Raw genomic sequence first — 15,294 nt, forward strand, 5'->3', positions numbered from 1 at the left:
CCAGTCAAATGTTTGGAATCACTTACTCATTGCTCAATAATAGCATTTTACACATTTTAACATGCTAATAGTCATCTGCTATGAGACAACACACATTGAAGGTTATAAATAGAACTAAGGATGCTGTACAACAAATCATTTGATTCCTTAATAAGAAGTACTATTACTTTTAGTAATTATCAGAGTCAGGAATTTTAACTGGGGCATATAAAAACAGATGTCAATATCTTATGAGCCTACATTAATGTAACTGTCTTGATCAACAGCGATCTAACAGTTTCACTTGGACTACAGTTTTGCCATCATATGAACTACAACTCCATTCATGCACCACACACACACACCTGTCCCGGTTCTCCATCTCCATTAGCTGACAGCACACACACTCAGAAACATGACTGTGTATGAGTGTTTGCCAGTACTGGGTTGTAACTGGAAGGGTATCCACTGCGTAAAACATATGCCAGAATAATTGGCGGTATGTTCCGCTGTAGCGACTCCTGAAATAGAGACTAAGCTGAAGAAAAATGAACACAACACTATTGGGGTTGCCTACTATATGTAACACAAGCAATTTTATCAAATGGAAGTTGTCATATTTTCTGAGTATTCCAGCTAGAACTGGCAACCAAGAACTAAAAGAATAGTTTATTTCTGAAATAATCATTAACAAATTCCTAATTAACATAAGCAAGCAGAGACATAGGGTCTGGATTCGTTCACACTGCGAGGCTTAGTGCTCAAATCAGATTTATTTTTTATTTTTTTGCATAGCTGTTCATATTGTTGTTATAAATGTGAGCAACATCATATTTGCCGTGTAAACAGACGATGGTCTTAAACTGACCCGCATGCACAAAAGTACTGTTACAGACAGCACACAATGTCTAATTATGCACACAATACTGTATACTGTATGAAGCGTTGTCAGATCATGCTTATTATGATTATTACCCTTTTTACAGACAACCGTGGTTTGTTTCATGAACTGTAAAGTGTTGTTACAACACAATCTCACGGCAATTCGTAACTTTTTGATTTAGTAGCTAATTCGTTTGAATTCCTACGATCTAATTCGTACAATTTAGTACGATTTGCTCATCCCCCAATGACGGTTGGGTTTAGGGGTGGGGTTAGGTGCCATGCCTCCTTTTTAAAATCGTACAATTTTGTGCGTCTGAACTCGTACGAATTCGTACGAATTAGCCACTAAACTGGCAAGACGAAAAATACTTATGTTTTCTTGTGAGATCAGGCAGGATGTTCTGCTTCCACTAATGTGTATTTCGGCATTTGAGACCGAAAATAAAACACTTGTGATAGAAAACGTTAAACATTGATGATTCATGACTACCACAGTGCACGTCTTTCTGAACACTGGTGTAGTGAGCTCTTCAAGGGTTAATGAGCAGCCACAGACTGAACTGTGAGGGCAGAGTTGGTTTATCTCCATTTGGGTTATTTAATTTTACTTCGTTATAAAAAACAGGCACATGCAGAAGGGGGTTGGGGTGCTCGAGCAACTGCCCTTTTTTTCTCTCTGAGAGACAGTTCCTCCTCAAAATGAAAGTGCCTATCCTTTGCACACGGATCTCCTATCTGCAACACCCCTGACATCTTCAGCTTCAACTCGTGCCCCAATCGTTAACCAGTTTGGTTAACAAGCACCAGTTTGCCTTCAAAATGTTTTTTAAAAAGAACAACCAACTTTCTGTGGTAAAGTTATTGCCCTACGTGCTATTCTTGTCATGACTGTGTATGTCCACTAGATGCCACTGTAGTTCGCCAGCAACTCCCAGCGAACTACAGTGGCTTAAGAACTACATATCCATACATTCTTTCGCGCACACACCCGGTCTTTCATATACTGATTTGCAACCACAGCTGTCTCTGTTTACCGTTAATTACCTGGACTATATATTCAGCCATTCATCCTCTGTTTTGTCAGTTCGTCGTTCGTCCTTGTTGGTATGTGTTTCTGATTCCAGTTTGTATCTTGTCATAGTTGCTAAAGTCTAGTTGTAGTTTAAACAATTTGAGTTCCTCGTTTGTTTGTTTTGTTTGTTACTATGTCACTTTGATTTTTGGATTTTGTCACTGTCACTGCACTATTTCACATTGAAATCTGCACTTGGATCCTACACCCTGTTTTTTGTTCCTGTTTCGATCTCCCAAATGTGACAATTCTACTATGCTGCTGAGGAGTAGATGATGTTTGCAGCACAGAATGATGATGGATGTCGCTCAAAGATTATGAAAAAGTCACATGAAATCCGACATAACCGTTCACACTGCGGTCGTATTGCAAAACATCAGATCTGTGTCTGATTTAAGACTAGATATGAAAGTGGCACAAATCTGAACTGAAAAGATCAGATTCCATGCGGTTTGGTGCTGGTCACACTGTCATTACCTGAGACACATGTGGGAAAAAAAAAAATATATGATTCAGGCCACATTTGACTGCAGTGTGAACGTAGCCAGATTTACCAACAGCTTCTTTAAGTGCATTAAAAATGATTCATGAAAGTCCCACAGTGAAATATTAGTGTTAATTAGTGATAATTGCTTATTTAATTATATTTGCTTTTTATATAATAATGTACTTTTATATTTAAATTATTCACTTAACACCCCTTACTAAGATTTGCAAAAGTCAGATTACTTGTATCGGCACTATTATCTGACATATTCATTCATTTGTTCATTTTCCTTGAGCCTAGTCTTTATTTCAGAGATCGCCACAGTGGAATGAACTGCCAACTATTCCAACATATGTTTTACTCAGCGGATTCCCTTTCAGTCACAACTCAGTACTGTGAAACGCCTATACACACTAATTCACATACATACATTCATACACTAGCCAATTTACATGAGGAGAACATGCAAACTCCACACAGAAAAGCCAACTGGTCCAGTCGCAACCTTCTTGCTGTAAGTTAACAGTGCTAACCCCTGAGTCACCGTGCCACCTATCTAACATATTTAATTCTTAAATGCATAGCCTGCTTTTCGCAAGTGTTGTTAGTAGATCACACACACACACCTTTTCAGCATCTCCTCAGTTTGTTCACAATCTAATTTGCACTGCATTAGACATTATGAAAAGAAGCTGCCTGCACCTTTGTTCTTTAATTCTCTCATTGTCAGTAGAGTCTCACGCAAAACTTTAACCTCCCATCTGGCTTTGGGACTGTTCTCTCACACTAATTTGGTGTTTAGTAAATCTGTCTGAAAGTTTGTCGGGTATTCTGCTGCTTGTGGCATTCCCAACCTTTGCAACTGTTTTGAAATGGAAATGTGCAGGAAAGCTTTAACAAAGACAAATACAACTTAAAATTGCAATGAAACAGAAGTTAAGATTGTCATTCTTTCCCTATTGTGACATACGTCCAATTGAAGCAAAATTATAGCAGGTATTACAATTTTGAATTTTGAAGAATTATTAGCCCTCCATTGATTTTTTTTTCCCCTTTTCTTAAATATTTCCTAAATGATATTTAAGAGAGCAAGGAAATTTCCACAGTATGTCTGATAATATTTTTTCTTCCGGAGAAAGTCTTATTTGTTTTATTTTGACTAGAATGAAAACAGTTTTTATTTTTTTAAAAACCATTTTAGTGACAAAATGATAAGCCCCTTCAAGCAATATATATTTTTTGATAGTCAACAGAACAAACCATCGTTATACAATAACTTGCCTAATTACCCTAACCTGTCTACATAATCTAATTAACCTAGTTAAGCCTTTAAATGTCAATTTAAGCTGTATAGAAGTGTCTTGAAAAATATCTAGTCAAATATTATTTACTGTCATCATGGCAAAGATAAAATAAATCAGTTATTAGAAATGAGTTATTAAAACTATTATGTTTAGAAATGTGTTGAAAAAATCTGCTCTCTGTTAAACAGAAATTGGGGAAAAAATTAAACAGGGGGGCGAATAATTCAGGGGGGCTTATAACTCAACTTTATGTATGTATGTATGTATGTATGTATGTATGTATGTATGTATTAGGGATGCAACAATACAGTTAGCCCACGTTTCAATACATACCTCGGTTTTTTAACATGGTATTTGGTTTGGTTCTTATTGCTTGACACGTGTTTTTTTTTTTTTAAAGGAGAGGTTAAGGAGAAAAAAAATAAAAACGATTTATTGCAATACTCATTATGTTTTACCTAAAAGCCAAGAAAAGTACAGTAGCTCCTAGTGTATTGTAAAAAAATAAAAATAAAATAACACTGAAATCTCACAGCTGCTGGTAGCCCATGTACAAAATGGGGAACACATAAAATCCTACACTTTGAAAATAAACATACATGTGGAGTTGATAAAGATAAATCGGCCATTTCAAATAAACATATTTGTACTTAAGTAAACATAAATAAACCATCTTAATGGTTGGCAACAGGAAATGACATGTTTTACACAGTAACAAACTCCTAGAAATTTTATCAGATCAAATCCATGTCCCATTAGTTTAATCCAAAGGCCTTTGTGATGTTAAATTGTGAAGATCTAGAGCAGGGATCACCAAACTTGTTCCTGGAGATCCGGTGTCCTGCAGATTTTAGCTCCAACCCTAATCAAACACGCCTGAACAAGCTAATCAAGGTCTTAGGTATACTTGAAACACCCAGGCAGGTGTGTTAAGGCAACTTGGAGCTAAATCCTCTAGAGCACTGGACCTCCAGGAACGTGATTGGTGACCCCTGATCTAGAGTTTTCGGTGAAGGGCGTGTCTTTGGCTGACTGACAAACTTCAGTGTTTTGCCATGGAAGAGGAAGTCAATGCCCTTTCCAAGTCCGAGAGAAAGCCCCAGCCTTTTTATCGTTGCTTGCAGCTTTAATTAAAACTATTATGTTTGGAAATGCGTAAAAAAAAAAAAAAATTCTTTCCGTGAAACAGAAATTTGGGAAAATATGGATGGGGCTAATAATTCTGACTTCAACTGTACATATAAAAATAAGAAGAGCAAATTTTGATTTCATGCTAGCTTTAAATTACTGCTCTTGAAGAGGGTTAGAAAACTTACTGCCTCCATTCATTCAATCCACCATTCCTCACTCCAGACCTATAGTAGGGACAATAATGCCAAGCCACAGCCTCGAAGAGGATGCACATCCCTGCCCACTGGCGGCTTTTGACTCATTGCTCACCCATGACACGTTTGTCGATTTGCAGCTGCTGCACGTGACTTATAATTCACACAAGCTCCGACAGACGGCTAACCCTCACTGAGAGAGAACCTAGCTGAAGGCAAGCCTTCAATCACATCTGTCGGAGAAAGAGGGAGGAGCATGCAGACTGGATTGGGCGCATGCAAATTGTAAGAGTAGACATGTGTCTGGAATACAGTTCCCAGGTAAGAACATAGTTGTGTGCCTCATTGTGGAGTTTGACAGTTGACAGACTAACATTTGGGCATGCTGTGTTTTAAAAGCCAAGATTGAATGTTCAGAACTTCTAATGCATTGGTTGAAATTTAACTCTTTGCCTGCCGTTAACAAGATATCTTGTCAGTTATAGAAGCAATGAAATCAAAATGTACTTTTTATATTAGTGGTATACAGTTAAAGTCAGAATTATTAGCCCCCTGTATATATATATATATATATATATATATATATATATATATATATATATATATATATATATATATATATATATATTTTTTTTTTTTTTTCCTATTTCTGTTTAACAGAAATAGTATTTAGCTTTTTTAATACATGCCTAAACATAATAGCTTTAATGTCTACTAACCAATCTATTATATATTTGCCATGGTGACAATACATAATATTTCAATAGATTTTTTAAGATATTAGTATTCAGTCTAAAGTGCAACTTAAAGGCTAGGTTAACTAGGCAAGTTAGGCTAATTAGGCAAGTCATTTTTAAAATGATGGTTTGGTCAGTAGGGCTAATATTGTTGACCTTAAAAGGTTTTTTTTCTAGAAATTAAAACCGTTTTCCTTCAGTTTAGTCCGTTTATGCATCAGGGGTCGCCACAGCGGAATGAACCTCCAATTTATCCAGCATATGTTTTACACAGTGGATGCCCTTCCAGCTGCAACCTAGTACTGGGAAACATCCATACACACTCATTCACACACATACACTATGACCAATTTAGTTTATTCGATTCACATATACCACATGTCTTTAGACTGTGGTGGAAACCAGAGCACCTAGAGGAAACCCATGAGGAGAACATGCAAACTCCACACAGAAATGCCAACTGAGACTCAAACCAACAACCCTTTTGCTGTGAGGCGACAGTGCTAAACATTGAGCATCAGTGTCGCCCAAACATATTTCAAAGAAACTCATGAATGATGCCCTATGCTTGTTTTGAACCTACCCAGCCAATCATGCATATGATTTATTGAGTCATTGTAAATTTTAACCATAATCTATTAGTGTGATTTTTAGTTTTATTTTTTTACTCGGATGTGGCCTGTGATTATAAAATTTAAAACAAATTTAAACCATTTGGAACAAGAAATTCAAAATTTTGCCACTATAACAAAGATTATTGGTAAGACTTTATTTTGATGGTCCATTTGAGTATTAGCAGACTGTCTGCTTAATATCAGTTGATACTGCTCCTTCAACAGACTTTTAACTGACCAGAAGAAAGTTTGCAAGTACATGTCAACCTACACTAACCCTTAGCGCAACCCTAACCCCAACCTAACAGTCTACTCATAATCTAATGAGAATTAGTTAGCATGTAGATGCAATGTAACTTAAATTCAACAAACGGACCATCAAAATAAAGTGTGATCGGATTATTATTTATCAAATAAAGACCCTGCAGTGTTATTTTAGATTTGATAATTCATTTTTTTACTTCAATATTGTAATATTCCACCAAAAACCATGACGCACAGTTTACATCATTTTAATCTGCACCTACATTTTTAATAAAGTTTTTATATACAATTTTGGAATACTTCCCAAACAGTTACTCATATGTTGTAATTATATTCATATCGCAATATACAGTTGAAGTCAGAATTATTAGCCCCCCTTTGATTTTCTTTCTTTTTTAAATATTTCCCAAATGAAGTTTAAAAGAGCAAGGAAATTTTCACAGTATGTCTGATAATAATTTTTCTTCTGAAGAAAGTCCTTAGATTTGTGTTATTTTGTCTAGAACAAAAGCAGTTTTAAATTTTGAATGAACCATTATAAGGCTAAAATTATTAGCCCCTTTAAATTTTTTTTTTTTTGATACTCCACAGCAGTGGTCCACAACCACCAGGCCGCGGACCGGTACCGGTCCGTGGAACAATTGGTACCGGGCCACATAAGAAATCATAAATTATGTCGAAAATATTCCCCCTGCGACTTGGTTTCTTCCACTCACCCCCGTCATCTCACGTGAAATGGACAATGCCAAAATCCACCACGGAGCGGGAGGAACGATCGCTAGAATATAGCTCAGTGGTGGTTGTTGATAGTTTCAAGTTATAAAACGGGTATTATAGAGTCCAAATCAGCAGAGCATTTAAGGATTGTGCATATAACGTTATGTGTATAAGTAAGTACCCGAAATAATTGCAATATGTATCTATATGGAGTTTCACATAATCATACTCATTAGGGCTGTAACATGCCAATGCATACATTTAAATTCGACTATATGGTTGTATTATTGTTAACATGTTCATTAGTTGAAATATTTGGCACAGATGTTATGTATTTGATGCATATAAACCTTGATTGAAACATAATCAGACCGCAACTAGCGCATGCCCACTGAGTTGTTTATGATTAACCTGGATGCACGAGCGCAGCAGCTATGTTCATGTGAAGACCCCCCCGGCCCACACTGGTCGGTTGTAAAATTGACAAACGTTGACCAGTCCACGGTGATAAAAAAGGTCGGGGACCACTGGTCTACACAACCAACCATCATTATACAATAAATTGCGTAATTACCCTAACCTGCCTAGTTGACCTAATTAATCTAGTTTAGCATTTAAATGTCACTTTAAGCTGCATAGAAGTGTCTTGAAAAATATCTAGTAAAATCTTATTTACTGTCATCATGGCAAAGATAAAATAAATCAGTTATTAGAGATGAGTTACTAAAACTATTATGATTAAATATTTATTCAAAAAAGCTTCACTCCATTAAAAAGAAATTGGGGGAAAAAAAAACAAACAAACAGGGGTGATAAAACTTCAGGGCGGCTAATAATTCAGTCTTTAACTGTATATCACAAAAATACAAAAAATCACAATGAAAGTTTTTTTTTTTTCAATATAGAACAGCCACCAAATATCATTGCAGAAATCTTGTTCTTATTGGTTTCAATTATGTTTGACTAACAAATATCAATTACAAAGTATATTAGTTCAATTATGCCGAAGGAATCCAAATTATTGCACCTTTTATATGCAATCAGATTACATAAATCTTATTTGTTAGGCCTTAATATTTTTTTTTTTTTTTGAGGGTTTTAGCTATTAAATTGTTCCAAAAGTATGTTACCATTATTTTTTGGCTTTTCTATACATTGTAAAAAATATATATGATCAATTAGTCATGACAGCTTATGTTTTTAGTTCATTGTAACTATTATTAAACCAGGTTAATCATGTTCTAACTTAATTGTTATGCTATGCACACTTTTTTAAAAGACAGTTTAACATGATATAAGTTCAATAGAGTCATAAGGTTAATTTGATTTGATCCATTTCACTTTATGCTTTTTATTTTCTTAGTGTGATCAGGTCTTCATTTCCTTTAAGATTCATGGAGAGTGGCAGCACAGTTCATCTCATACAGGTACTGAACTACCGACGATGGAGAGAACACAATAAAAGTATATTTGGACATTGTTGTGACGGATAAGACAAACAGCTGTTGTTTTGTCAAGCTTTGTTCATCCAGACCCTGTGATGAATCATAAATCCCAGTGACAGTCATAAACCTCTTAAATCCAGGTTTTCATAAAATCACCAGGACACTGCATTCATCTTGTGGCCCGCTGATACACTTACTTTTATGACATAACGCACTTCATCTAAGTCACGAACGCTATCGAACGGATAAAGAGAGAGGAGTCTGGGAAAGATGAATGGAGGCCCCGGACGCTTGTATGAGGCCCCTATCAAAGCTACAGTGGGTCAGGGGAAATATGTGGGTCAAAAATACAGCATTTTCAGCTACACAAGCAGGAATAACGATAAAATAGCCTCTAAAATTTAATTGGACCAAAGTCTTCTTAGGACAGTGCCATTTTGTCCTCATAAAACTTTGACAGAAATGTAAGCTGGCCAACTTTGCTTAAATTTATACCTTCTGTCATAAAGGGCTGGAAGAATTATGCCAAAGGAAGAGAGAGATGGTGCCCTGTGGAATAATTTATGAAGGAACCTAATCAGGAATGGACCCAATGGATCCTGTTCCCACATTACTGCGATACATTACTTCAAAGTATGAATAAGAATAACTCTTGTAAAACTTTTTACATTTTTCGATGACAATAGGAGCAGATCTTGTAAAACTTGAGGTATTATGGTGGTATGAGTAGTTCCAAGAGCAACTTAAGTGTTGCTGTAAATGATTGTTAAAACAAAGCCAACCATTATGGGTGCGATTTTGGCAAGTAGAATGTGATCTTGGATTAACAACTATGTTATAATTCCTTTATGAAAATGTAACGCATACCTAATCCATACCTCTAACCCTAACTCTAAATAAAACCCCAAGAATAGGGGCAATTAATAGTTGGATAACAATGACGTAGAACCACATAACTCTAACTGTAAAGGCTCGTTCACCCCATGACGTGTCAGGGTTCTGCCACTCTGGTATTGTAAATTCTTGTTTCATTGGCAGAGTTCAGACACTAGCTCTGTATTGTCCTGTATGTCATTGTGTCTCTGTTCTGTCATTGTGTCTCCGTTCTGTCATTGTTTCTCTGTATGGGTGCCATCGTGAGCGCTCAGACCATGCGCACTCCCGCTTGATGCGTGCTGACCATCGCGCTGTTTCATTCTCAGCGTCTCAATCTGGTTGGTTTTGGTTTCGGTTGGCGCTGAGATGAAACATGTGTGTTGCATTTGTGTGAGCGCACAGTAAGGCGTTTTAATCTATCGTGTGCTTGTGTCTTGCATCTGTATATGTTTGTGTCGTCTAAGCACATGGCTCTGTGTTTACATTGTGGCCGCATGGTTCAGTCTTGTGCTTTAGTGTTCTTGTGCCGTTTTATGTGAGCACATGGCTTGTTGTGTTTTCTATTCATGTGCTCTTCCGTCTATTGTCTAGTCTCACCCTCCTTGTTAACCCATTATTGGTTCCTTGTGTTCACCTGTTTGTGTGTTAATTATTTCTGCTTATATTCTCCTCATGTCTGCAGTCCTGTGCCAGTTTGTTGTCATTTCCTGCCTTGTTCTGTCCTCCAGTCCTGATCCCTGCCAGCCTACCCAGTCTAGTATGTTTTGATTGTTTCTTTGTTTTACTAATGTTTTCCCCCTCGGAGTTGTTTGTTTTGCCTTTTTATTTTATTTTATTAGAAATGAATAACCCTTTACCCTGCAATTGGGTCGTCGCTCCTTTTTCACCTCTCTGAAATCTTGACAGAACACTTTTTGCTTGAGCTTTTTGTTGACGTCTAATGCCTTGTGAGTAAACATAGGACACCAATGTCATTATGCACACTAATTTATACAATTTCAGGTGTAAAAGCATCATTTTAAACACATATCAATCTCAATATGTCAATCTCAATCTGACCAGGCTCAATCTGAAAAAACGTACCCTTATAAATATTTCTGTAGAGTGCCAAATACGTCCCAGGAAGTAAGTTTTTTTTTTTAGATGTGAATCCACCAGAGTCCGCTGTGTATGCATTTTGAGATCTCAAATTTCTCTCGTGAGTGCCATTTGCACCTGCTCCTCTCATGTAAATCTACAAGACGCTGCTGTCGACTGACTGACTGACTGATTAACCCAACGTCCTCCATCCCTAAACCCAAAAAAGCACATATTGACCCACCAATCTACTTCCCTAAACTTAACCGACAGTGTTTTCAAAAGCAAGAAAAATAAAAGCCCACACGGCAGCCTGATTTTTCCCACGTTTTTTAGATTTTACCACATTCTCGCCCTGTTATTTACTTTTTTTTTTTTTTTTTTTGGCTTTCGTTTTTTACTAGACTAGAACGCTGTTGTAGCGGTCAACTTTGCTCCACATCATAAGTCCACCGACGTTTGCAGCGATCCACAGGACAAACTGGTAACAGCAGAAAAGCCATCCACACAGTCAGCTGGTAAGTGCGAAATGGAAGCTCATCATACCGTCCTGCAGTGTTCGTTTTAAAGACAAAATGCAGCCATACAGTATGAACCTAAGGCTACATAATTTGTGATCTCCAGAAATGTATATAGGGCTACGTTTTCAAATTGAGCTTTATGATAGAAGCAACAGCACGTAAATCAGTAGGAGTGGAAATCAGCAAACAGGAATTGATGGTGAGTTTCATTTCCATTTTTCTTTCCAAACTTGCAAGTTCTTTACCACAATTACTCTGCTCAACACCGATGATAATCACCTGAGTTTGAATGAAGAAAAATATCTAGAAATACACTGACAATAAATGTGAGAGAAAAGCGTACCGGTGTGCACAAGCTTTAAACTCAAACCCTGTAACCTTAACCCCTAAATCTGATTGGCTCATTGGAATGTTGTTCCATGATCAGCATAGATGCAGGAACATGTCTTACTTGGTGAAATCAAATAAACTAGTATCTATAATAGTCTATTACCGTATCTCAGTATGGTTAAGATGCAACAAGCATTAGGAAAAACGTTTGATTGAATATATTACAATGACTAAATGGAAAGTGTGCACATCTGCACATGTTTGGCAGATTTATGTTTATATGGTTTAAAAGGCTATAAGCAGTCACCAACGCAATCTATATGAATTCATTTTTAATTAGTGGCTAACTTATATAAACTTGTATGATCTCATTTGTGCATCTTGGTATAGTTTGAGCATCCACAAATGTTCATTGGGTTTGGGGGACACCGTTTCTCAGCGCTTTTTCCAGTGGATCACAATGAATTTTTCATTAAAACTGATCAGTTAAATTATCAATATTATGTCAAATACTTTTATAACAGTGTTATTAATATTTGATGACATTGTAATTACATAATTAAACTTGAACCACAGTACACCATAAACAAAATCGATGAATTTATTTTATAAAAGTGAGTTAATCCACTTGACTTAACTTTTATAATTGTGCACATATTTTGTTTACTTAATTACTCTTTTTTTTTTTAGCTAAAGTCTTCTAATCACTTTTTACAGTTCAGTAGACGTCAAGAAAAATATTAACAACACTGTTATATTATTTATGGCACATGACAGAATCATGTTTAATCATGTTTATGACAGATTTATGACAAGTTATGTTTTCTTGATAATGTCAAGTCGTCATGATAAACACATCTCAAACAATGTCACCTTTGGATTTAAAAGGACATAACAGACACATAATGAATGCCACCTCGCTCATAGTCATGACATGTGTTCCTGACTAAAAGATAAAGCTTTTTGGGGCTTTATAAAGGCTTTGTAAGACAAATGAAGGTTTCTCCTTCACATGAATACATGTAGTTATATTCATCCAGCAGGCAAATATCATTAGTGCAATCACAAAAGGAAAGCAATAGCATATCTCTTCCAAACAACCCACGTGATTTGAAGCATCATTCATGTCCGTAGGACAAACCTGAATTGGCTTTCACCATTATCAGTTCTCCACTTGCTCATTTACATTTATTCATTTAGTAGATGCCTTTATCACTTACTTACAAATGAGGAGCACCACAAAGTGATTCATCCTGCTCATTTTCGTTCTTATCGCATATATATATTGAAAGCATAAAGCATGTAGAACTGTCCTTTTTAATGATCAGCGGGACGTGTTTTTCTGTACTCACTGTAGACCTGCAGGTGTCCTCTGAAAGCGGTGCCTCCTCTGGTGTTCTCAGCTTTACACTCGTAACTCCCAGAATCCTCCAGCTGGATGTTGGGGATCTCGAGAACAGCCTGTGATTTGCGAAGACGGGCTTTTTTGGGAATGTTTCCACTCATCTTCCTCCAGGTGATTGTGGGGACAGGACTGAGGACAAAAAGTAAATATATAAATAATAATAAATACAAAACATAAATATTTAAATGAAAACATCTAAATGCTTTCTTTTATACCATCTTAAATATTTAATAAAAAGGTATAGACTCAAGGCACTCGAGACTAGCAAGATTTTGTTTTTGAGAATCTCAACCAACTTTTTAGACTTTGGAACAATCCAATTTGACACATGTAAAACATATTTCTTAATGAACAGTTTCCAGTTTTCAGCCGATTTGAACGTTATCTATCAATGGAATGGGCATTATTAGTGGTTATCAGCTGAAAGACATGGGCCAGTAGCCGCAGAAGGCTGTTATCATTCATCCACTAGGTTAATCAGCTATAGATCACATATGGCTGCGGCCAGAAGTTAACGAAAATTATTTATTTAATTTATAAAATTTCCCATTAATTGTATTTTGTTAATGTCTACCCCTTCTACACCAACCCTAAACCCAACCATCACAGTAATGTAAAGACAGAGCTGGATCTGGAGTCTTCTCTATTATTATATATGTATGTATTATTATGCCATGACTGTTGCTCAGTGAAGTGATTGGTGGTCTTTGAAAGATTAGTTGTTTTTTGTTTATTTTAACATCCTGATTAAACAATATCAAATATCAAATAAATAAAAAATAAAATAAATAAATAAAAAAAACATCCATATCTCAGCGGGGTCCGTCATGTTTTTAGGCCCTGTTTTTGGGTTTGTCCTTTAAACATTTCCGTTGTGTTACGTGCATATTTGCAAGTGTTGTGACCAATTTGCTGCGTGTTTCTTGAGTTTTTTGTGTTGTGACCAATAGCTGCGCGTTTCTTCAGTTGTTTGTGTTGTGACCAATAGCGATGCGTTTATTCAGTTTTTTGTGTTGTGACCAATAGCTGCGCGTTTCTTCAGTTGTTTGTGTTGTGACCAATAGCGATGCGTTTCTTCAGTTGTTTGTGTTGTGACCAATAGCTGCGCGTTTCTTCAGTTGTTTGTGTTTTTACCAATAGCTGCGCATTTTTTTCAGTTGTTTGTGTTGTTACCAATAGCTGCACGTTTCTTCAGTTGTTTGTGTTGTGACCAATAGCTGCGCGTTTCTTCAGTTGTTTGTGTTGTGACCAATAGCTGCGCGTTTCTTCAGTTGTTTGTTTTGTGACCAATAGCTGCGCGTTTCTTCAGTTGTTTGTGTTGTGACCAATAGCTGCGCATTTCTTCAGTTGTTTGTGTTGTGACCAATAGCTGCGCGTTTCTTCAGTTGTTTGTGTTGTGACCCATAGCTGCGCGTTTCTTCAGTTGTTTGTGTTGTGACCAATAGCTGCGCGTTTCTTCAGTTGTTTGTGTTGTGACCAATAGCTGCACGTTTCTTCAGTTGTTTGTGTTGTGACCAATAGCTGCGCGTTTCTTCAGTTGTTTGTTTTGTGACCATTAGCTGCATGTTTCTTCAGTTGTTTGTGTTGTGACCAATTTGCTGAGCGTTTCTTCAATTGTTTGTGCTGTGACCAATTTGCTGGTGTTTTTGCAATTGCATGTACTTAAATTGCAGAGTGTTAAGCTCTCTCGGCCACCGTAGATGAAAGTAGAAAAACTGAAATTGATTCATTGAATTAGTTATTTTAGCTTAGGAGTGGGCATCACTTCATGGCAGTGTCTGTAATAGGCATCACTGGCTGTAATGTCTGCAGTGCGTGTTGGCAATGTCTGAAACACAACATGATTTATTCTGATTGCTAGAATAGAATCAAATATATATATATATATATATATATATATATATATATATATATATATATATATATATATATATATATATATATATATATACACACAAAGTTATATGTAACTTTTTTACACATAAATAAGTGAAACTGAATCTCTGAATTATGCATTTCACACAAAAAAACACCTTTTATCAACCTCACACAACCCAATTGTTGCATTATAATCTATCTGAGAATGCTCTCAGTCTAAAAAAACGGCCATACTTCATGTTACGAAAACCACTTTCAAAAAAGCAATTCCTTTATCTCCGCTCGAAACGTGTATCTGTGCTAATTTGTAAAGCTGATACCCGTGGTCTCTTTGAAAGTACGAACAGGACAATCTGATACGGCAGCAGTCTGTAAGTG

At 36.4% G+C, this 15,294-nt stretch overlaps 1 protein-coding gene across 8 annotated transcripts in view; it reads right to left on the minus strand.

Moving 5' to 3' along the window:
• The window catches only part of cntn5 (contactin 5), a 444,657-nt gene that overhangs the window by 108,370 nt on the left and 320,993 nt on the right, over nt 1–15,294 (minus strand). For all 8 annotated transcript variants that reach the window (XM_087291634.1, XM_087291631.1, XM_087291630.1 and 5 more), the window contains 1 exon segment: nt 12,986–13,167. In XM_087291634.1, coding sequence (XP_087147760.1) covers nt 12,986–13,167 — 182 coding nt within the window.

The sequence above is a fragment of the Danio rerio genome, chromosome 18, assembly GCF_052040795.2.
Source record: "Danio rerio strain M-AB ecotype USA chromosome 18, GRCz13ab, whole genome shotgun sequence".
NCBI classification, from domain to species: domain Eukaryota; kingdom Metazoa; phylum Chordata; class Actinopteri; order Cypriniformes; family Danionidae; genus Danio; species Danio rerio.